General features: G+C 43.5%; 1 protein-coding gene across 1 annotated transcript in view; it reads right to left on the reverse strand.

Annotated features, from left to right (window-relative positions):
* Nucleotides 1-13,504: 13,504 nt before the first annotated feature.
* The window catches only part of rbpjl (recombination signal binding protein for immunoglobulin kappa J region-like), a gene marked incomplete at both ends in the record, with an annotated part of 17,303 nt that continues 9,892 nt past the window's right edge, over nucleotides 13,505-20,915 (reverse strand). The window contains 5 exons of the mRNA XM_083908082.1: nucleotides 13,505-13,802; nucleotides 17,172-17,275; nucleotides 18,815-18,970; nucleotides 19,061-19,201; nucleotides 20,691-20,803. Of these exons, the coding sequence (XP_083764208.1) occupies nucleotides 13,505-13,802; nucleotides 17,172-17,275; nucleotides 18,815-18,970; nucleotides 19,061-19,201; nucleotides 20,691-20,803 (812 nt within the window). The remainder of the gene's footprint in view (nucleotides 13,803-17,171; nucleotides 17,276-18,814; nucleotides 18,971-19,060; nucleotides 19,202-20,690; nucleotides 20,804-20,915) is intronic.

Here is a 20,915-nt window from a genome sequence, read left to right on the forward strand (position 1 = left end):
ATGTAGACACCGACGAGGCCTGTGATAAGATTGTGTCGTCGGCATCTTCTGCTTATCTGGGTCTGGGTTGCTAGCAGCCTTAGCAAGGAAGCAAGGACGCAAGGGGGATCCTAGGTGTTCCCACACCAGCCGAGAGTTATAATACCTCCAGCAAGTCCTGGGTTGGCCCTGAGGTCTCGTCCCAGAAGGACATGCCAGAACCACCTCCTCACCAAGTCACAAAATAACACGTTTGAACTTACTGGTGGAGGTGTTTATCAGCTAAGTATTGTCAAGATTTCCAAGTAGATTTAAAACAGAACATCGAAAAACAACCTGCAAGTGTCAGTATTGATGTTGGCGCGTCGCACTGCAATAAAAACCTAAAGTCTGTCATTTGTTGATGTCACATGAACCTTTATTCAACAGCTTAAAGAACAAAGAATATGTTTCCTGTGTGTTTTCACTGACAAACCTGGAATTGTGCTCTGGAAGATTCTAAAATGAGTCGTATATGGTATGAGTGGGTATGATAAGAGCCACCATCAAAGTTTTAGTCTTTGTAAAAGTGGGATGGGACGTGGATCCTTCTCTTTTGTGCTTGTTTTAGCCCAACTTGATGAGTGACTAGGGTAACCCTCCTTAACCTAGGGTTACCCCTAATCCTAACCCATAATCTAGGGTTAACCACACCTGTTTCCTGTTAACCTTCTCATTTTAGAATCTTCCAAGGTTAACCCTAGGTTAGGCTAACCCTAACCCTAACCCTAACCATTTCGCCAAAAGTCAAAGTCCAAGTCAAAATACTGTAATGGGAGCCTTTGAACTGCTTTGAAAGGCAGCGTTCAAAGTTCCCAATCACATTTTCCTTTTCAGTCTCCTCATTTCCTGTCCTGCACATGTTCTCCTCGTACTCTAGAGGGCAGCATCGCGCCTCTCACTGCACGTCCTGCTGGAATTCATTGGGAAAAAAAGATGAAAGGAACAGGTGACATCACACCACCAGAATCCGTACGAAAGCTGCTCAGTTTTGGATCAAAGTTGTCAAAATTCCCTCAGCCTTTGATTAAACAAAAGGCCGTAATGGAACAATGTGAGAACACAGCAGTGTGAGTCGGTGTGAAGAAGAAGAAGGACAAGGAAAAGAGGAAAGAGAAGAACTCAGTCAACAGTCAGTTGTTGAGGAAACCCCTCATCTTCTCATGTGCAACTCAACAACAACATCGGCATCTTTTTAATCCTGATTCATCCACCAACGACATCACGGCCATTAAAAGTTGAAGAACAAGAAGAATGAGAAGAAGTAAAAGACGACAACAGGGACAGGAAATGGAGCCCAAAGAAAAAGCTTCCAAGACCTGTTTGGATTGTTCGGTGTCTTCCTGTGAGAAAGACCACCACCACCACCACCAACCTCACTGTCATTCACCGCCGTTTGAGACACACAAGCTGGTGGAGCCCTCCCAGAACCTCCAGGAGAACATCTGCGCTCTCCACAACAAGGCCATGGACATGTTCTGCTACACCGATCAGCAGTGCATCTGCTACCTCTGCTCCGTCTACGACCACAAAGACCACGACACGGTCTCGGCGGCGGAGGAGAGGACGCAGAAGCAGAAGGAGGTCGAGCTGAGTCTGAGGGAGATCGAGCAGAGGCTCCAGGACAGGAAGAAGGACGCCAGGAAGCTGGAGAAGAAGGGCAAGGGCGTCAACCACTGCGTGGATAAAGCGGTGGAGGACAGCGACAGGATCTTCACCGAGCTCATCCAACTCCTGCGGGAAAGGAGCTGCGACGTGACGCAGCTGATCCGGTCGCAGCGGGAGAACGAAGAGAGGCGATTCAAAGAGCTGGAGGAGAAGCTGCAGCAGGAGATCGGCGAGCTGAAGAGGAAGGACGACGAGCTGAAGCGGCTGTCGCTCACGCAGGACCACACCCAGTTCCTGCTCAACTACCCGTCGCTGTCGGCGGAAGTCGGACCGTCGGCGCGCTCGTCCGCCGCCGACATCGCCGCCGTGAGCTTCTGCGAAGACGTGACGGCGGCGTTGTCACAGGTCAGAGGTCAAGTTCGGGGAGTTCTGACTCAGACGTGGACGAACATGGGGCTGACGCTGACGCTAGATGATGTTTTAAAGCCATGATGCTGGATACAAGCAAAGGGTTTTAAAGTCTGTACCTGTGCATCCATTGACAAATTTAACAGTTGTTTTTCTTTTCCGATTGTACCGTCATGTCCTGATGCTCATGTCCACAACGTTCATAACCAGTATTGTGAATCACTTGAATCTTTATTCAACAGATAAAAGTACAAAGAAATTGTTTTGGTGTGTTTTGGTGTTCTGTAAGGTTCTACAATCGGCAGATTAAAGGGATAGTTTGGGACATAAGACCTATTTTCCAACTCAGCCGGTGTGATGGAGACGTCTGGAGATGGGCCCACGGTTGGTGTAGTGGTTAGCACTCTTGCCTTTGCAGCAAGAAGACCCGGGTTCCTGGGTTTGAGCGTGTGCGTGGGTTTTCTCCGGGTTCTCCGGCTTCCTCCCACAGTCCAAAAACATGCGATATGGGGATTGGGTGAATTGGTCACTCTAAATTGACCGTGAGAGTGTGAGTGAATGGTTGTTTGTCTCTATATGTGGCCCTGCGATGGACTGGCGAACTGTCCAGGGCGTACCCCGCCTTTCGCCCAATGTCAGCTGAGATAGGCACAGCACCCCTCCGCGGCCCTCTGGTGGAGGATAAAGCGGTAGATGATGGATGGATGGATAGTTGCCGATTTCGATGGTGCTACGGCTAGCGCAAGTCAATGGTACCAGCTAGCACTCATACCGACTCCACAGTGCACCCGAGGCAAATCAGTTGTAACGGCAGACTATCGATGTACATATCTGTGTTGATAGAATGTTTGGAATAAAACCAACCTTGCAATTTGAAGAATTTATGTCTCAGCAGGGCGTCATACTTCCTGTTAGGCTATGGCAGCGGCGGACTGATTCGGACTGCTGCCTAGAAAGTAGTCCCTCAAAAATTCATGCGATGCAAGGTTAGTTTTGCTTCAAATATTATTCTATCGACACAGATATGTACATCGATAGTCTGCCTTTACAATCGATTTGCTTCGGGTGCACTGTGGAGTCGGTATGAGTGTTTCTAAAGCCATCATGCTAGCTGGTACCATTCGACTTGCGCTAGCCATAGCGCCAGCGAACTCGGCAACTAGAAGAACTGAATGAAATTTCTTGAAAACGTCTCCAGACATCAACAAAGTTTTGGTGTTTGCAAAAGTGTGGATGGGTCATGGAAATGTGTGGGGCCCACCACAAACTAGAGGACAAGTGGCCAGATTTTGGTCACGATCTGGTCCTGGTCCTTCTGACAATCGTGGGTGTCTTCTGATTTTAGGCAGATTTGAAGATCTTTGAAGATTAAAGAACTGTGATTTTGCACTTCTGATTGGGAACTTGAAACTGTGCAGGGCAGCATTGCTCTTTTCAAGCCCCAAAAACGCCACCGCCGTCTAAACGAAAGGCACTTCTGATCAAATATTTTGTCGGTTTCACCCGGGAGCGTTGTGGTGTAAAAGCCAGCCTCAGTGTCATCCTCTTATTCCTTCTTCAACGTTGCTCAGGCAAACGTATTAGTTCTTATTCAAGTGTGTTCCACCAGTTCCAATAATTCAGCACAGGCTGTTCCGCCAAGGAGCGTTATGCTGCCCCCCACAGGTCAGAGTTCTTCTATTTTCCAAGTTCCACGGGCAGATGAACACTCACCACGTGTCACTGTTCACGGAGTATAAAAGCTCCTCAGATTGGATCAAAGTCATCGCTTTCCCTTTGCCTTTGATCATGAACAAACTGATTCTCACAGAACAGGAAACGGTGTGAAGACGACGACCAAGGAGAAGAACTTCAGCCTGTGATTGAAAACTTTAAATCGTGCAGGTCAGCATTGCAAGAAGAAGAATGAGTGTGAGGAAAAGAAGACACCAGGAACAGGACATGGAGCAGGATGAGAATCAGCCGGAGTGGGAAACCTTTATTTGTCCAATCTGTCACGATCTGCTCAAAGATCCCGTGGCCATTCTCTGCGGACACAGCTACTGCATGAACTGCATTCAGTCGTACTGGGACACGGAGATCGTCTTCAGCTGTCCCATGTGCAGAGAGACCTTCAAAATGAGGCCCAAGCTCACCAAGAACCTCATGCTGGCCGATCTGGTGGAGCAGCTGAAGAAGAACAGGCTCCGAGCCGCCGGAGCCGAAGATGTGGCCTGCGACGTCTGCGCCGGCAGGAAGCTCAAAGCCGCCATGTCCTGTTTGAGCTGTTTGGCGTCGTACTGCGAGAAACACCTGCAGCCTCATTACGAGTCGCCGCCGTTCAAGAAGCACAAGCTGGTGGAGCCCTGCAAGAAGCTCCAGGAGAACATCTGCCCCCTCCACGACGTGGCGATGGACATGTTCTGCTGCACCGACCAGCAGTGCATCTGCTACCTCTGCTCCGCGGACCAACACAAAGACCACGACGCGGTCACGGCCGCGGCAGAGAGGACGCAGAAGCAGAGAGAGCTGGATCTGGGTCAAAAAGAAATCCGGCAGAGGCTCCAGGACAGGAAGAAGGACGTGGAGACGATCGAGCAGCAGAGGAAGGACGTCGGTCGCTCCGTGAACACAGCGGTGGAGGACAGCGAGAAGATCTTCGCCGAGCTCGTCCAGCTCCTGAAGAAGACGCGCTCTCACGTCAAGCAGCTGCTCCGGTCGCAGCAGGAACCCGAAGAGCGACGATTCAAAGATCTCCAGGAGGATCTGCAGCAGGAGATCGCCGAGCTGAAGAGGAAAGACGCCAAACTGAGGCAGCTGTCGCTCGTCCGGGATCACAACCAGTTCCTGCTCAGCTACCCGTCGCTGTCGGGAGAACTCGGTCCGTCGGCTCGCTCGCCGAGCGTCGCGGACGTCGCCGCTCCCGCGAACGTCTGCAAAGACGTGACGGCGGCCGCGTCGCAGGTCAGAGGTCAACTGGAGGACATCCTGAACGAGACGTGGGCGAACATCGGGCTGACGTCGACTCGGGACGACGATTTGCTGCCGTGACCGGAGCTGGATTCTTACCAAATCCACGGGAAATGGCGCTGGATCCACACCTGAACGCTATTATCTGAGGAAAATGGAAAAGGGAACATTAACAAATCACTTTTTCAGATCTTTTACTGATCGGTGTCAGGTCCTGAGTGGAGAGAGTCTGACTGGACTTTCAGGAGAGCAGGGACATCAGTGTGTTTGGCTCTGGTTGTTTCAGGACTCAGGTCTTAGCTGGATCGTCCTCCAGAGAAGGATTAGAAGCCTGGATTACAGTGCATGTGTTCTGTGTGCTGTGATGTAAAATCACTGATTTTCCCGATGGCCGGAAAGAATGGGTCACAAATGTTCACTTAATAGAGTTTTTCAATTACCTTTAAACAGGGCTGTTTCTAACTGTTTGGGGGCCCTATGCCAGATACTATTTGGGGGGCCCCTATTTTTTCAAACTCTACAACGATACAATGAATGCATCAAATACATAAATAAAGACTTTTAATTCTCAAAAATATAATAAAATATGAGTCTGAACTTGCAGTTTGGGGCCCCCCCCGGTGGCTGTGAGCAAGAAGCGGCTCTGCCTTTAAAGGTGCATTATGTAATAAATCTAAATCAATTGGCCACAAAATCCTCACCAACAACAACAGTACAGAAAAAATATTTGCATTAAAAACAAATATTTTGCAGACTGCAAATCATGTTTATGGTTTGAAATCACGTTTTGGCGTCATGTGGCGCCACCTATCGCCGCCTACCAATCATTGCAGTAGAGTAGAGTCTCAGCTGCCGAGCAACCACGGGTTGCCAGTTATGACAGAAAACCAAACCTAAAAAACCTCGGTATTTTTGAATTATTGAACGTAGTAACCGTTTTTGACCACATTCTTACATATGGCGCCTTTTAATTTACAGAAATACGTCGTTAAGATATTTAATCAACACGTTTCGAAGTTTAAAATCTAACGCAACAAGCTAGTTCCCCTAATGTTAGTTTTACTCCATCACACGTCAATTGTTTTAGTTACTTTTCTACAACCTTCACAGTACGGAATTTACCGACAATATTATTGGGCTAATAAATACTGACTGAGAAATAACCTCGTCAACACCGGCGCCGACCACCAGATGGTGTCGACGAGCGCGCTTTACCTCTGAAGAACATCTGTTTTCCAGACCTAACGTTCTGCTCCGTCTGCGAGCTGGAAGCCCCCCCCCCCCAGTTAACGACGTTAGCGCCGTCACCGCAGCTACATCCTGTCTGCTCTTTCAAAACAAGAGCCACGTGACTTTAACGGCTAACACCCCCCCACCAAAGACACAAACCATAATTACTCGACAATGTCAGAAACATGTCGGGTCAACAACCCGCCGATTGACTCGTTCGCTTGAGTTATTTTTCTCGACCGGGTGATTTGCAGAATGTAGGCCGCGTCAGGCGCGTTCCACTCTACGCCGATGACGGACGACGTTCGCGGTGAGCTCGTAAAACACAGTTCACACCACGATACGAGACATTTAACGTCTGTGGAGCCTCATAAATTTTTTCTTCTCCCTGCTCTACATGTGACCCTGGACCGTCTGGGTATCTGGGGTAACTTCCTGTGGTGTGCACAATTACACAACACACACACACAAACCCGTGTGTGTGTGTGTGTGTGTATCCCTTTAAGTTAACCTTAGCCTAACAACCAGTTAAAAACCCTAACCCCTAACTTTAACCCTAATCTTAAGTCCTCGACTTAACCAGTTCTTCACAAACGAGGTTCTGCCTCATTAGGACCAGGTTTTTGGTCTCCGTGAAGACGACTGGTCCCGACCAAGGTCCTGAATAGTTAACAAATACAAGAACACACACACACACACACACACACTCGCATACACAAGAGGCGGTGAACAGAAGGAATGTACATCTGTGTTTGTTCCTGTCAGGACTGGACTAAAGGGACTGGAGGCATGTGTGTCGTCCTGGTTTTATAATAATAAAAGGATTTGTTTGATTTTCAAAGACGGTATTATCTTTAGTGTGTGTGTGTGTTTGCAGGGGGTTGTGAGGACACCATCAAAGAGCCTTTTCAGGGTTAAGACCCGGTTTTATGGTTGGAATTAGGTTAACTTTAAGGGTGAGGTTAAGGTGAAGGTGCTAAATAATGCACCGTGTCTTTGAATGTCCTCACAAAAGAGACTCAAGGATGTTCTCCATGTTCAAGTTGACCCAAATCTGTAGAAACGAGGAGTCAGACATGACACGACAACTGCTTTATCTACACTATTTCATTCAACCAACATCCATCCATCCATCCATCATCTACCGATTTATCCTCCTGACCAAGGGCGATAGTCGGGGTTCACCCTGGACAGTTCGCCAGTCCATCGCAGGGCCACAACCATTCAATTTAGAGTGACCAATTCACCTAATCCCCATATCGCATGTTTTTGGACTGTGGGAGGAAGCCGGAGAACCCGGAGTAAACCCACGCACACACGGGGAGAACATGCACACTCCGTGCAGAAAGGCCCTTGTTGGAACCCAGGAACCCGGGTCTTCTTGCTGCAAATGCAAGAGTGCTAACCACTACACCAACCGTATTCAATCAACAAAATCATCTAAATTGGCCTTACATATGATCTATGATGGAGCTACGATTGGCTCATTGCCTGATCTTAGAAGTAAATTTGAACTTTCAAGTGAGTTTCCATTCGCAATAATGCCAAAATTATCGTCCCAAAATCAATTTTTTGGTACCCTACCCTTGAGGCAACAGAGGAATAACACCTGGTGCAGGTGGAGCTGATTTGGTGACAGAAAAGCCCCGCCTACAAAGTAAATGTACTGTCCTCAATGGAAATGCTAGTCTGACTGAGGGCTGTACCACCAAACCGAAAAACGTACCATAATGGAAACACCATGAAAATCAAACTTTAGCCTCTTAACAAAAGTTTCCCCCTCATAAAATCCATGTTAAATACATGTCTTTGATAGTTTGCGATCATGTTTGCTGCTCTTCCAATGCAGGAAACTGAACTTTTCTGAATCGCTCACTCTCCCACACCAAAGTCCATGGAGAAAATCATCGATTTTTACACCACAGCACACATACGCTTGTTGATCCACTGCTGCCTCCATAAACAAGTCATTTTGTGAATTCTGTGTTTTAAACCCGTTACACCAGAGAGCTAAAATCGATGATTTTCTCTATGGACTTTGGTTTAGCAGAGTGAGCGGTTTAAAGATTTAGCTTATGGTCAGAAAAGGTTGAGATGAAGTGGAATAGATTTTATTGGGGAAGCTTTTGGCGAAGTGGCTGAAATCCGTTTTTCTTGCCGTCGTTGTCAGCAACGCAACGGGCCTTTCACATCGCTAACGTTGTTGCTAACCGTTGCTAACACAGTTTGTGCGGCGTAAACAAAGTCCTTCCCGTCCTCGTCTTCTCGTGCTTTATGGACGCTAACAACTGCTGCTGCTGCTGCTGCTGCTGCCACCTGGAGATAATCTCCATTAGCCATCATTAGCATTCCTCCCATATTTCTCATGCTCCGCTAGCCCGGGCACAATTAGCCGCTCTGCTCCTGTTCCTCAGATCACCTGACGGGAGGATTCCTCGGCGACAGCTGCTGTCGGCGGCGGCGGTGGCGGCGGCAGCTCCACAGCTGTGCGAGAAACGGCGGAGGACGTCCACCGTCCACCGAGTGGACGGCGTCCTGCTGTCAGAGCCGGGGACGGACGCCGTCTTTCGTCGGCTCTCTCGTCTGTTCGCTGTGTTTATCATTTCATTTCATCCGCGGTTTCTTCCGCTGTGCGAGAGAATTTCCGCTAACGTGGACAGAAGACGCCGCTCGTCCGAACTCCAGACAGTTTTTTCCTCGTCTCCGTCCTGCCGTCGTCCGTCCATCACAGTGATGTTGAGGTGATGATGTGCAGCAGCTAGAGTTGGACAGTAGGTTCCTTTATGCCACTGTAATACACAAGAAACCCCACAGAGGCCGGGGGGCCCCTCCACCACACTGTGAAGGATATTAGAGCTAAAGCTGCAGGGAAAAGGGTCGAGGGGGCCCCCCCGGTAACACACACACGCGCACACACACACACACATTCTTGTACTTGCTGCATACTGAGGACCAGCATTTCCACTTTATAAATCAACACAAATACAAATATCTACTTAAAAATTTGGGTCATTTTTTTTTTTAAATGTTGGTTTCCAAAATTTGACAAAAAAAAGTTGGTCCAAAATTTGACAAAAAAAAAGTTGGTCCAAAATTTGACAAACAAATGTTGTTCCAAAATTTGACAAAAAAATGTTGTTCCAAAATTTGACAAAAAAAATTTGGTCCAAAATTTGACAAAAAAATGTTGGTGCAAAATTTTACAAAAATGATGGTCCAAAATTTGACAAAAAAATGTTGGTGCAAAATTTTACAAAAATGATGGTCCAAAATTTGACAAAAAAATGTTGGTCCAAAATTTGACAAAAAAATTTGGTCCAAAATTTGACAAAAAAAATTTGGTCCAAAATTTGACAAAAAAAATTTGGTCCAAAATTTGACAAAAAAAATTTGGTCCAAAATTTGACAAAAAAAATTTGGTCCAAAATTTGACAAAAAAAATTTGGTCCAAAATTTGACAAAAAAATTTGGTCCAAAATTTGACAAAAAAACTTTTGTCCAAAATTTGACAAAAAAACTTTTGTCCAAAATTTGACAAAAAAAATTTGGTCCAAAATTTGACAAAAAAAATTTGGTCCAAAATTTGACAAAAAAATGTTGGTCCAAAATTTGACAAAAAACCTATGTCGTCCAAAATTGAATTTTTTTTTTTTTTTTTTACAAATTAAGTATAGCATGTTATAGCAACCTAAGGAAGTGATTTCAATGAAAACAAAGTGAGGACCGGCCAAAATGTCCTCACTTCGTAAAAATGACCTCACTTTGTTGGTTAAAAACCCTCATTGGTCCTCAGTATGCCGCAAGTACAAGAACACACACACACACACACACACACACACACACACACACACACACACACACACACACACACACACACACACACACACACACACACACACACACACACACACACACACACACACACTTCCCTGTGAGGATTCAAAAATGTACTACTAATCCAATTTCCCTTTAAACTGTACAAAGAATCCTAAGTGTAACTCACCTCTCTTCCTTTAAAATACTATATTTTTTAATGTAAAAGCTGAAAGAAAACAGTATAGATTTAAAGGTTTCTGCAGTTTTTTTTAACAGTCGAGTCCTGATTTTCACATTTTAGACTTAATTTGGACTCGGATGAGACTGAATTTTGCTCACGACATTAAGATTTCACATTATCTGTGTTTACAGGTACACATGATTTGGTTTAAATTGTGCTCAGTGAACTGACGAGGGCTGAAACCATTATTTTCATTATCTACTTATCGGTCAATTGGTCCAGAAAATGTCAGAAAATGTTCAAAAATGTCAATCAGTGTTTCCAAAACCAGGAAATGATGATGTTCTCAAATGTCTAATTTTGCCCACAATGCAAAATTATTCCGTTTTAAATGATTTCTTTGTTATATGGAGCAAATAATCAAGAAAATATTCACATTTAAGAAGCTGAAAAATCTGAGAAACTTGTACAAATTATTGACAAAAAGCCTGTTTTAATCTACGATATCTTAACTAGCTTTTAAAAAGCTCACTTCCTGCACCAAAGTCCATACAGAAAATCAACAATTTTACACCACATCACACAGGACCTGCTGATCCACCGCTGCCTCTGTCAGTTAAACTGTCTTTATTTAAGCGACTTTAGTGTTTGAAATACTATTTTTTTTTAAATATATTTTGCAGATTGCAAATCATGTTTATGTTTTGAAATCATGTTTTGGCGTCAGGTGGCGCCACCTACCGCCGTCTACCAATCATTGCAGTCAGTAGAGTCTCAGCTGCCGAGCAACCACGGGTTGCCAGCTACGTCTGAATAACGAAAACCTAAAAGACCTCTGTATTTTGAATTTGAATGTAGTAACTGTTTTTGGCCACATTCTTACATATGGCGCCTTTAAGTTAAAAATCATAAAACATCATTAAAAAACTGGAACTATTCCTTTAATATATAATTTTTTTACAGTTCGTTCAAAAACAAACGAGTCCTATCATAAAAAACAAATGATGTAATGTAAACAGATGGGGTTCCCAATCACTGGGTCGCGGCCCACAGATGGGTCGCAGGAGATAATTTCTGGGTCCCCAAATGAATTTTCGCAACCTTTTTAAGGTAAAATTTAAGTGTAAAATGAAATGGTTAAGTTACTAAATCAAAATGATATATATATATAAATATAAAATAATATATATATATTTAATGATATATGGATATGGCGCTAAACGAGTCGCTACATTCCGCACAAATTCGCTCTCCGTCGTGATTTGGGTCACGATAGTTTGCCTTCTTTATTCGGGTCTTCAAACGGACAGTTTTGGATAGCGATGGCGGATCATCATCATCATCATCATCATCATCACGTCAAAGGTCATCTTTCATCTTAATGACCCGACGTCAAAAAATCGCGGCGCAGCGTAAACCGTTGCGATGACAGAGCGCGGCGCTGAAGAAAGGCTGCATTCACAGCCAACATGAGGCGAGAGCACTGAGAGTGAAGGAGGTGAAGGGTCTGAGTGTGTTGTTTTTACTGTGAGACGGGAACCAAAGAATGGCTCTTTTCATTCGCCCGGACGGACGGACGGAGAAAAACGTGGCGCGCGAGCGTCCGCTGTTTTCGAGGCACGTGAACGCGTCCGTTTGAAGCTTCTCCCTCGTGACGGAGATCAGGAGTCCGGCGTCCGCTGGGTCTGGTGCCGCTGCCGCTGTGTCGTCGTCTTCTTCCTCCTCCTCCTCCTCCTCCGCTCACACACGTGTTTGTCTTGTTAATGATGAGGAAGGAGAAGAACAGGAAGCAGAGAGAAGGAGCTTCCTGTTCCCCTCAGAACATCAGACACGTGAGGGTTTGAAGGCGGTGGATGAAGGAGCAGCTGCTGTGAAGTCACACAACGGTCCAGAACTTTGCTGATCAACATGAAAATAGATCAAGTTTAATAAAATTCACCTTTAATATTGAAAGTGTCAATCGAGACACATTTACTGACCGTTGTTGGTTTTCATTTGAATCATTGATTGTTGATAGTTTGTGGTTGATTGGTGGATTTATTGACCTTGGTTGTTGGTTGGTTGGTTGTTGGTTGGTTGGTTGTTGGTTGGTTGGTTGGTTGGTTGGTTGGTTGGTTGTTGGTTGGTTGTTGGTTGGTTGGTTGGTTGGTTGTTGGTTGTTGGTTGGTTGTTGGTTGGTTGGTTGGTTGGTTGGTTGGTTGGTGGTTGGTTGGTTGGTTGGTTGGTTGGTTGTTGGTTGGTTTCTGGTTGGTTGGTTATGAATTTGTTAGTTGATTTGTTGATCGACAGATGTTAGTGGTTGGTTAGTTGGTTGACCGACTAGTGTTTGTTGTTGGTGGTTTGTGTGTGGTCGATTGACAGATGTTGGTCGTTGAAGGTTTACAGTTGGATTGTTGTTGGTTGGTTGACTGACTGATGTTCATTGTCGGTGGTTTGTGTTTGGTTGGTTGGTTGACAGATGTTGGCTGTTGTTAGTTGATTAGTTGTGGTTGTTGGTTAACTGATAGCTTGGTTGGTTAGTTGTTGGTGGTCAATTTGGTTGACTGACTGTTGTTGGTTGTTGGTTTTCAGTTGAATGACTGATTGTTGATGGTTTGTGGTTGGGTGGTTGACTGATTGTTAGATTGTGGTTGGTTTCTGGTTGGTTGGTTATGAATTTGTTAGTTGATTCGTTGATCGTCAGATGTTTGCGGTTTGTTAGTGGTTGGTTAGTTGGTTGACTGACTGGTGTTCGTTGTTGGTGGTTTGTGTTTGGTTGATTGACAGATGTTGATTGTTGTTTGTTGATTAGTTGTGGTTGTTGGTTAACCGATTGCTTGGTTGGTTAGTTAGTTGTTGGTGGTTAATTTGGTTGACCGACCGTTGTTGGTTGTTGGTTTTCAGTTGACTGATTGATTGTCGATGGTTTGTTTGGTTGACTGGTGGATTTATTGACCTTGGTTGTTGGGCGTTTGGCTGATTAGTTATGGGTAGTTTTCAACCAGAAAAATTATTACCTAGTGGTCAGGATAAGACTTAGCTAATTTTAGCAACACATTATTAGCTGGTGGTCAGGGCAAGATCTAGCTAATATTAGCAACATCTTTTCCCAGTAGAGGCAAACATATTGTGCTTTTAAATAAGTTTAATGATTAGAGGAAACAAAGAGTTGTCTGTTTTGATATCCTGAATTTTCTGATTCAACAAACATCAACGATAACAGAGAAATCTCTAACTCAGATTGTTGTTGGCAGTGTTTTTTTCCCAGCTGATAATCAGATTGTGCTCCAAACCTTCACTGGAGGAACAGCTTTGTCAACTTTGCATGAAGAGGTGGAAGTTTGCTCGGGTGAACTCCTGATGGATGGTCTCCAAGAGGACGTCGTCCTCCTGGCTTCTGTCCGTCCCGCCTTCTCTCTTCCCTCCTCCGGCTGCTCGCGCGGACGCCAGCGGCTTGAGTTCGGGGGTGTACGTGAAACTGAACGACGTGCGGTAAATCAGGCCGTCCAGTCGGATCAGAGACAGCGGGACGGTGGTGACGCAGCGCTGAGATCGCCAGCCGGCGCCGAACGCCGACACGTCGGGGACGACGCAGAGCAGAGATTTGGGAGATCTGAGGACAGAAGTATGAAGAATTTACCTCGAGATCAGATTTACGGTTTGTTTCCATGGCAGAAATCAGAACCCTTTACCTGGAACCAGGGTCAGAAACACATTTTTTGTCGTAAATTTGTGATTATTGTGAGTGAAATTCATAACCGGCAGTCAGAGTTTAGTGTTCTACAAAACCCTGAAAGCAAAAAGTCCACAACAGTTATGGTGTCAAAAATTAAAGCTCACATAGAGTGGTCCTGTCGCACATATATGTTAGTTATGGAGGTCTATTTACATACATTAAAGGTGCCATATGTAAGAATGTGGCCAAAAACAGTTACTACATCCAAATTCAAAATACCGAGGTTTTTTAGGTTTCGTGTTTCTGACGTAACTGGCAACCCGTGGTTGCTCTGCAGCTGAGACTCTACTGACTGCAATGATTGGTAGACGGCAGTAGGTGGCGCCACATGACGCCAAAACATGATTTCAAAACATAAACATGATTTGCAGTCTGCAAAATATTTTACTTTTTAAAGCAAATATTTTGTCTGTACTGTTGTTGTTGGTGAGTTCAGTTTGTTATATGAACATTATTCCTGAGTCTCTGTGACACATTAGGAGGATTTTATCATTTATTACATAATGCTCCTTTAACTTTTTCAACTTTAAGTTTTTTATGGTCAAAAACCTCCTAGTTGCTGTAAACGAGCCCATAGAAATCTCTCCTCACTGAAGCTCTCATCAGCAGCGGTGTTTTCAGACTGAAATCTAACCCCGAGAAGACAGACTGTGTTGTGATTGGCCAGCCAACGACAGCTTTCCCAACCGTCTTCTGATTGGCCAGGTACCAGGAAGTGACGTAATCAGCACGTCAGCTCTCAGAAGCGCAGCTCCCCCCTCTGGAACGGTGGATGCACTGCGACTAATTATCAAAACATTGTTTTAACAGTGTTTAAAAATAGCTTCTTCACGACTCCCCGCCGCAGTCCCTTTGACGACGCTGTCGCTCGTGAAACACCTCCACAACGGACGTTCTTCTTCTTCTGTGGTTCAATGTACGCAACCGGATGTACCCGGACTAGTGCCCGGAGCAGGAGAATCTGCTGTTCAGGAGACGCGATCCTTACATCACGAATCCAGAGCCCAAGAATACAATAAAACCCAGACTTTAGGGCTTCATAAACAAGCTAATGGCACAGATCTACACCAAAAAACAGCGCTTGGAACTTCCGGTCTATGGGAGCTGTAAAACAAGTATGGTACGGTTTGGAATGGTAAAGCCCTGAGTCAGGCTTGCAATTTGATACCTTTGTGCCCGATGGCCTTCATATAATTGCAATGAACGTGACAACAGACAACAAAGGAGGACATCCAGCAGCTCTTATTTTTTCTTGCTCAGTTCGTGGCTCTTTTGTCTCAACAAGACGTCAAACTTTGTATGAGCATAGATTGGTGGAGCCGGTATCGCTCAACCCTAACCGTACCGTACCATTTTACCTCGATGGGAAGGGTGCTAAAGAATAGCATGGTTGGGGTCGGTTATTCTGGTGCTATTGCTAATGAAAACGCAACAAAAAATAACCATATATATCGAACTTGAACTGCACCAGGTGGAAACTCCACCTGTGTCCGAACTGTTAATCTTGCTACTACTGTCAAACAATGACCACTAGGGGGCGTGAACGTTGTCAATCAAAGTTCCGAGATTTATTTATTTTTTTGTTACTGGAAAAACTCCCTTTCTCTCAAATTTGCACTTTTACGATAAAGGGGAGGGGTTTGCAGAGATAATAGCTTTCAAAATAAACTTCCTGATTTAACGTTTTCATTGTATATATAACACACACATATATATATATATGGTGTTTTGATGAGATTTTGCATGAGATTATGTAGTGGAGAAGATAATGACATGATTATGTGACAGACATAAACACAATCGTTGGGGTGATGGAGCAGACGCACTGAACGCCTCCGTCACAAGGCGCTTCATTCAACCTCTGGTTTAAACGGCAGCAGAGGATCATGTTCCTAATTGGCTGCAGCCTCCTGTGCAAACAGCGCGGTTTGGTTTGAGTGTTGTAGAAACACGGCTAACGTCCCGACGATGGGAGGTGTGTTTGCTGCTGCTGGTGCTGGTGGTCGTGGTGGTGAACCGATCTCTGCACAGACACCTCGGCTTACGACGTCTCAGCACTTCTGCTGCGGCGTCTGAGGTGGATTCCAACGCCAGAGACGCTTGTTTTGCTTTGAGCAAACGCGTCACCTGAGATTCTGCGAGGAGACGCCTGGATGTCAGGATTCTGCCCGAGTCCTCATGTAGTTTATAAAGTGAGGAAAGGTCTGTTCACTGTGAGCCGGACTCAGTTACTGCAGGTGATGAGTTTAACATTTAAGCCTCTTTAAGCCTCACACGGCCAGTCTGGGTTAAGATTTTCACAATGGATGAAAGAATCAGAATAATTGAAATTAACTTTATCATACAATATTCAGACTTTTCTAAATGTTTTTGTATTTTTCAAACTGTATTAAAACTAAACTTTACAAACTTCATGAAACTGATCTGACAAAAAACACTCTCAAGGAGCAAATGCAGTTAAATATTTGTATTTTGCAAGCTACGTTCAACGCTAATGTGGCTAAGTAAGAGCTAGAAGCTCGATAGATAGCTAGAATAGCGAGAACATTAGCTGATCTGGCATTAGAAGCCAAATCAGCAAAGCTCGCAAATGGTTTCTCTATTGCTAGCAACCATTACAAGCTAGGTTAGCTAAGAGCTAGTGATCGATGTCAGCAACACATTACTAGCTTTAGAAGCTAAACTTGCGCCGGGAGCTATAAACTAGGGAACAATGGAACAATGGTTTATTTATTGCTAGCAACAACGTAATTCCTTTACAAGCTAAATTAGCTAAGGTAGCTTTAAGCTAGAGAACATGTGCGAAAAACAAACTACTTCCTTTACAAGTTTTAGCCAAGGTAGATTAGTAAGAGTTGGTGATCGGTGTTAATTACTAGCTTTACAAGCTACATTAATAAACGTTTGGTGTAAATATAGTCTATGTCAGTAAAGTCTATGTCAGTGATGATGTAATGTCAATTATTGTATCTGTTAAGCTGTAGATAAGGAAAATTCAGTCACATCAAATATCATGTAGCAGTAGCTTTCAGTAGAACTCTGCTGTTATGTTTTCGTAGAATTCCTCAACAAAACTGGGACAAATGAAATATAATTTGGGTCAAAACGTCTTGGTTACTTAACATTTGTTGATATTTAGGTCAACTTTAATGATAACTGTTGGTACAGTTTACACATAAACTTAAAGTAAAACTGCTAAGACCGTCTCTCTGGTGTTTTATTTGCACAGATAGTTTTAGAACTTACTTGAACATCGTCTCCGCTTCGTTGTTTCCGAACCAGACTTTAAGATGAGGGCTGAAGTTTTCTCCGTGGATTTCCAGCATGGCCACGTGTCCTCCACCGTTCACCTGCAGTCAGAGAAACGCAAGGAGGTTCTGTTTCCATCGGCGTGGGTTTATCCATAACTTTGTCCTGTTAGCAACTCTGAACAAAACCTTAAGTTTACATTAATTACATTTTCACATTAAAATCATGGTGTTTTCTGTCTCTCTGTTAGCTAACTTGGCACATTTTTACTGTAGTGTAGTAATATATACTACCTTAGCTAATTTAGCTTGTAAAGCTAGTACAGTGTTGTTAATATCGATCACCAGCTCTTACTAATCTACCTTAGCTAAAGCTTATAAGGGAAATCGTTTGTTGTTTGCACTCCATAAACCATGGTCATGCTCCCTAGCTTATAGCTATTTTAGCTTGTAAAGCTTGTAATGTCTTTTGCCTTTGAGCGCCAGCTCTTAGCTACCTTGGTAACTTAGCTTGTAAAGGAAATTTTATGAAAGTTTGTTGCTAGCAGTAAATAAACCATGGTCGTGTTACCTAGCTTATAGTTATTTTAGCCTTATTAGCTTGTAAAGCCAGTGTTGTCTTTTGCCTTTTTAGCACCAGCTCTTAGCTACCTTGGCTAACTTAGCTTGTAAAGGAAATTTTAGTAAAGTTTGTTGCTAGCAATAAATAAACCATGATCATGTTCTCTAGCTTATAGCTATTTCCGCCTTATTAGCTTGTAAAGCCAGTGTTGTCTTTTGCCCTTTTAGCACCAGCTCTTAGCTACCTTGGTAACTTAGCTTGTAAAGGAAATTTTAGGAAAGTTTGTTGCTAGCAGTAAATAAACCATGGTCGTGTTACCTAGCTTATAGTTATTTTAGCCTTATTAGCTTGTAAAGCCAGTGTTGTCTTTTGCCCTTTTAGCACCAGCTCTTTGCTACCTTGGCTAACTTAGCTTGTAAAGGAAATTTTAGGAAAGTTTGTTGCTAGCAATAAATAAACCATGATCATGTTCTCTAGCTTATAGCTATTTTAGCATTATTAGCTTGTAAAGCCAGTGTTGTCTTTTGCCCTTTTAGCACCAGCTCTTAGCTACCTTGTAAAGGAAATTTTAGGAAAGTTTGTTGCTAGCAGTAAATAAACCATGGTCGTGTTCCCTAGCTTATAGTTATTTTAGCCTTATTAGCGTGTAAAGCTAGTGTTGTCTTTTACCCTTTTAGCACCAGCTCTTTGTTACCTTGGCTAACTTATCTTGTAAAGGATATTTTAGGAAAGTTTGTTGCTAGCAGTAAATAAACCATGGTTGTGTTCCTTAGCTTATGGTTAGCTGTTGGCAAACTAAAATTAAAACCCCAACAGAGGAATCCAAGATGGCTGCCACTCACGTCAACAGTAAAAACTCTTTTACAGTTAATTACAGTTGTGTCTTATTTTATTCACATTAAATCAGTCTTACAAATAGCACCGTTCAATTTTGTAATCACAGAAATGTAGCTACGCTGTTTTTTTGAGCAAAATACCACTGTTTTTATCAACTGGTATTGCTAACAATAGCTAACAACGGCTAGCAAATGAAAAATAGTCCCTTGGGGAAACATAAAATGACAACATTACCCACTCACCTCCAACCCTGTGATGACAGGAAAAGGACTGACTGGCGTCTGGATGCAGGTCAGACCCTCATTAAAGGTGAATTCCACCATTTCCACCCCGATGATGGTCCAACAGGCTCCGTCGTTCAGCACCACTCTGCTGGGGTCTTTGGCGCTGGATGGAGCCTGGAACCAGGAACCAAAAGACAAGTAGTATGAGATTGATGTACGAGGGGGAGACGTTTGGACGCCGGACCGAGACGGACCACGTCTCACCTGGTACTGTACGATGTTGTCGTTAGCCAGACACAGGTAAGAGTGAGGCTCGTCTTTGAACTGCAGAGCACATTTGTGGAGCTGAGACACCGGCTCGTCCACGTCTAAGATGGCGTGTTGTTTGTTGACTTTACGGATCACCTGGAGTTTAGAAAGTCAAGAAAAACAAACATTATTAAAAATGAATTCATTCAATTTGTATTTGATGAAACAAAACTTGAGCTAGGCCCCTCCCCCAAACTGCACAAACTGTCAGCTTCTTTAAATCAGGGTTGAAAACATTATTGTTTACTGCAGCTTTATAATATTACTCATTTTAACCACTTTAATTACAAACTTTCAAGGACCCATGTCTATTTTTAGGGCGACTTTCAAGGGCCTTGAAAATAAAATTAATTCACAAACTTTCAATGACCCATGTCTATCTTTAGGTCGACTTTCAAGAACTTTCAAGGGCCTTGATAAAAAAAAGTAATTCACAAACTTTCAATGACCCATGTCTATATTTAGGATGACTTGCAAGAACTTTCAAGGGCCTTGAGGAAAAAAAATGTAAGACACAAACTTTCAAGGACCCATGTCTATTTTTAGGGCAACTTTCAAGAACTTTCAAGAACTTTCAAGAACTTTCAAGGGCCTTGAGGAAAAAAAATTTAATTCACAAACTTTCAAGGACCCATGTCTATTTTTAGGGCAACTTTCAAGAACTTTCAAGAACTTTCAAGGGCCTTGAAAAAAATTTAATTTACAAACTTTCAAGGACCCATGTCTATTTTAGGGTGACTTTCAAGAACTTTCAAGGGCCTTGATAAAAAAAAAGTAATTCACAAACTTTCAATGACCCATGTCTATATTTAGGATGACTTGCAAGAACTTTCAAGGGCCTTGAGGAAAAAAAATGTAAGACACAAACTTTCAAGGACCCATGTCTATTTTTAGGGCAACTTTCAAGAACTTTCAAGAACTTTCAAGAACTTTCAAGGGCCTTGAGGAAAAAAAATTTAATTCACAAACTTTCAAGGACCCATGTCTATTTTTAGGGCAACTTTCAAGAACTTTCAAGAACTTTCAAGGGCCTTGAAAAAAATTTAATTTACAAACTTTCAAGGACCCATGTCTATTTTAGGGTGACTTTCAAGAACTTTCAAGGGCCTTGATAAAAAAAAAGTAATTCACAAACTTTCAATGACCCATGTCTATATTTAGGATGACTTGCAAGAACTTTCAAGAACTTTCAAGGGCCTTGAGGAAAAAAAATGTAAGACACAAACTTTCAAGGACCCATGTCTATTTTTAGGGCAACTTTCAAGAACTTTCAAGAACTTTCAAGGGCCTTGAGGAAAAAAAATTTAATTCACAAACTTTCAAGGGCCCATGTCTATTTTTAGGGCAACTTTCAAGAACGTTCAAGAACTTTCAAGGGCCTTGAAAAAAATGTAATTCACAAACTTTCAAGGACCCATGTCTATTTTTAGGGCAACTTTATATACATAATATATACAGTAGAACAGTATTTCTGATTTTCCTCAGAGTACCATCAGATGAAGCTGACGTACCACTGATGGTGCACGTACCACAGTTTGAGAACCGTGGGGGTTAAAGTCAGTGTGTGTGTGTGTGTGTGTCTTACCATCGGTGGCAGAGCGACTCCAGACTCAGTACACACTAACTGGACCACACATCCGTAACAGACGAAGCCTTCGCTCAGCACAAAGTCTCCTTGGTCAGAGCTGTGGTCGTCCACTGCACACACACACACACACACACACACACACACACACACACACACACACACACACACACACACACACACACACACACACACACATGAATATTCATATATGTTGTATATATA

The sequence above is a fragment of the Microchirus variegatus genome, assembly GCF_963457635.1.
Source record: "Microchirus variegatus genome assembly, chromosome: 21".
Classification (NCBI taxonomy): Eukaryota; Metazoa; Chordata; class Actinopteri; order Pleuronectiformes; family Soleidae; genus Microchirus; species Microchirus variegatus.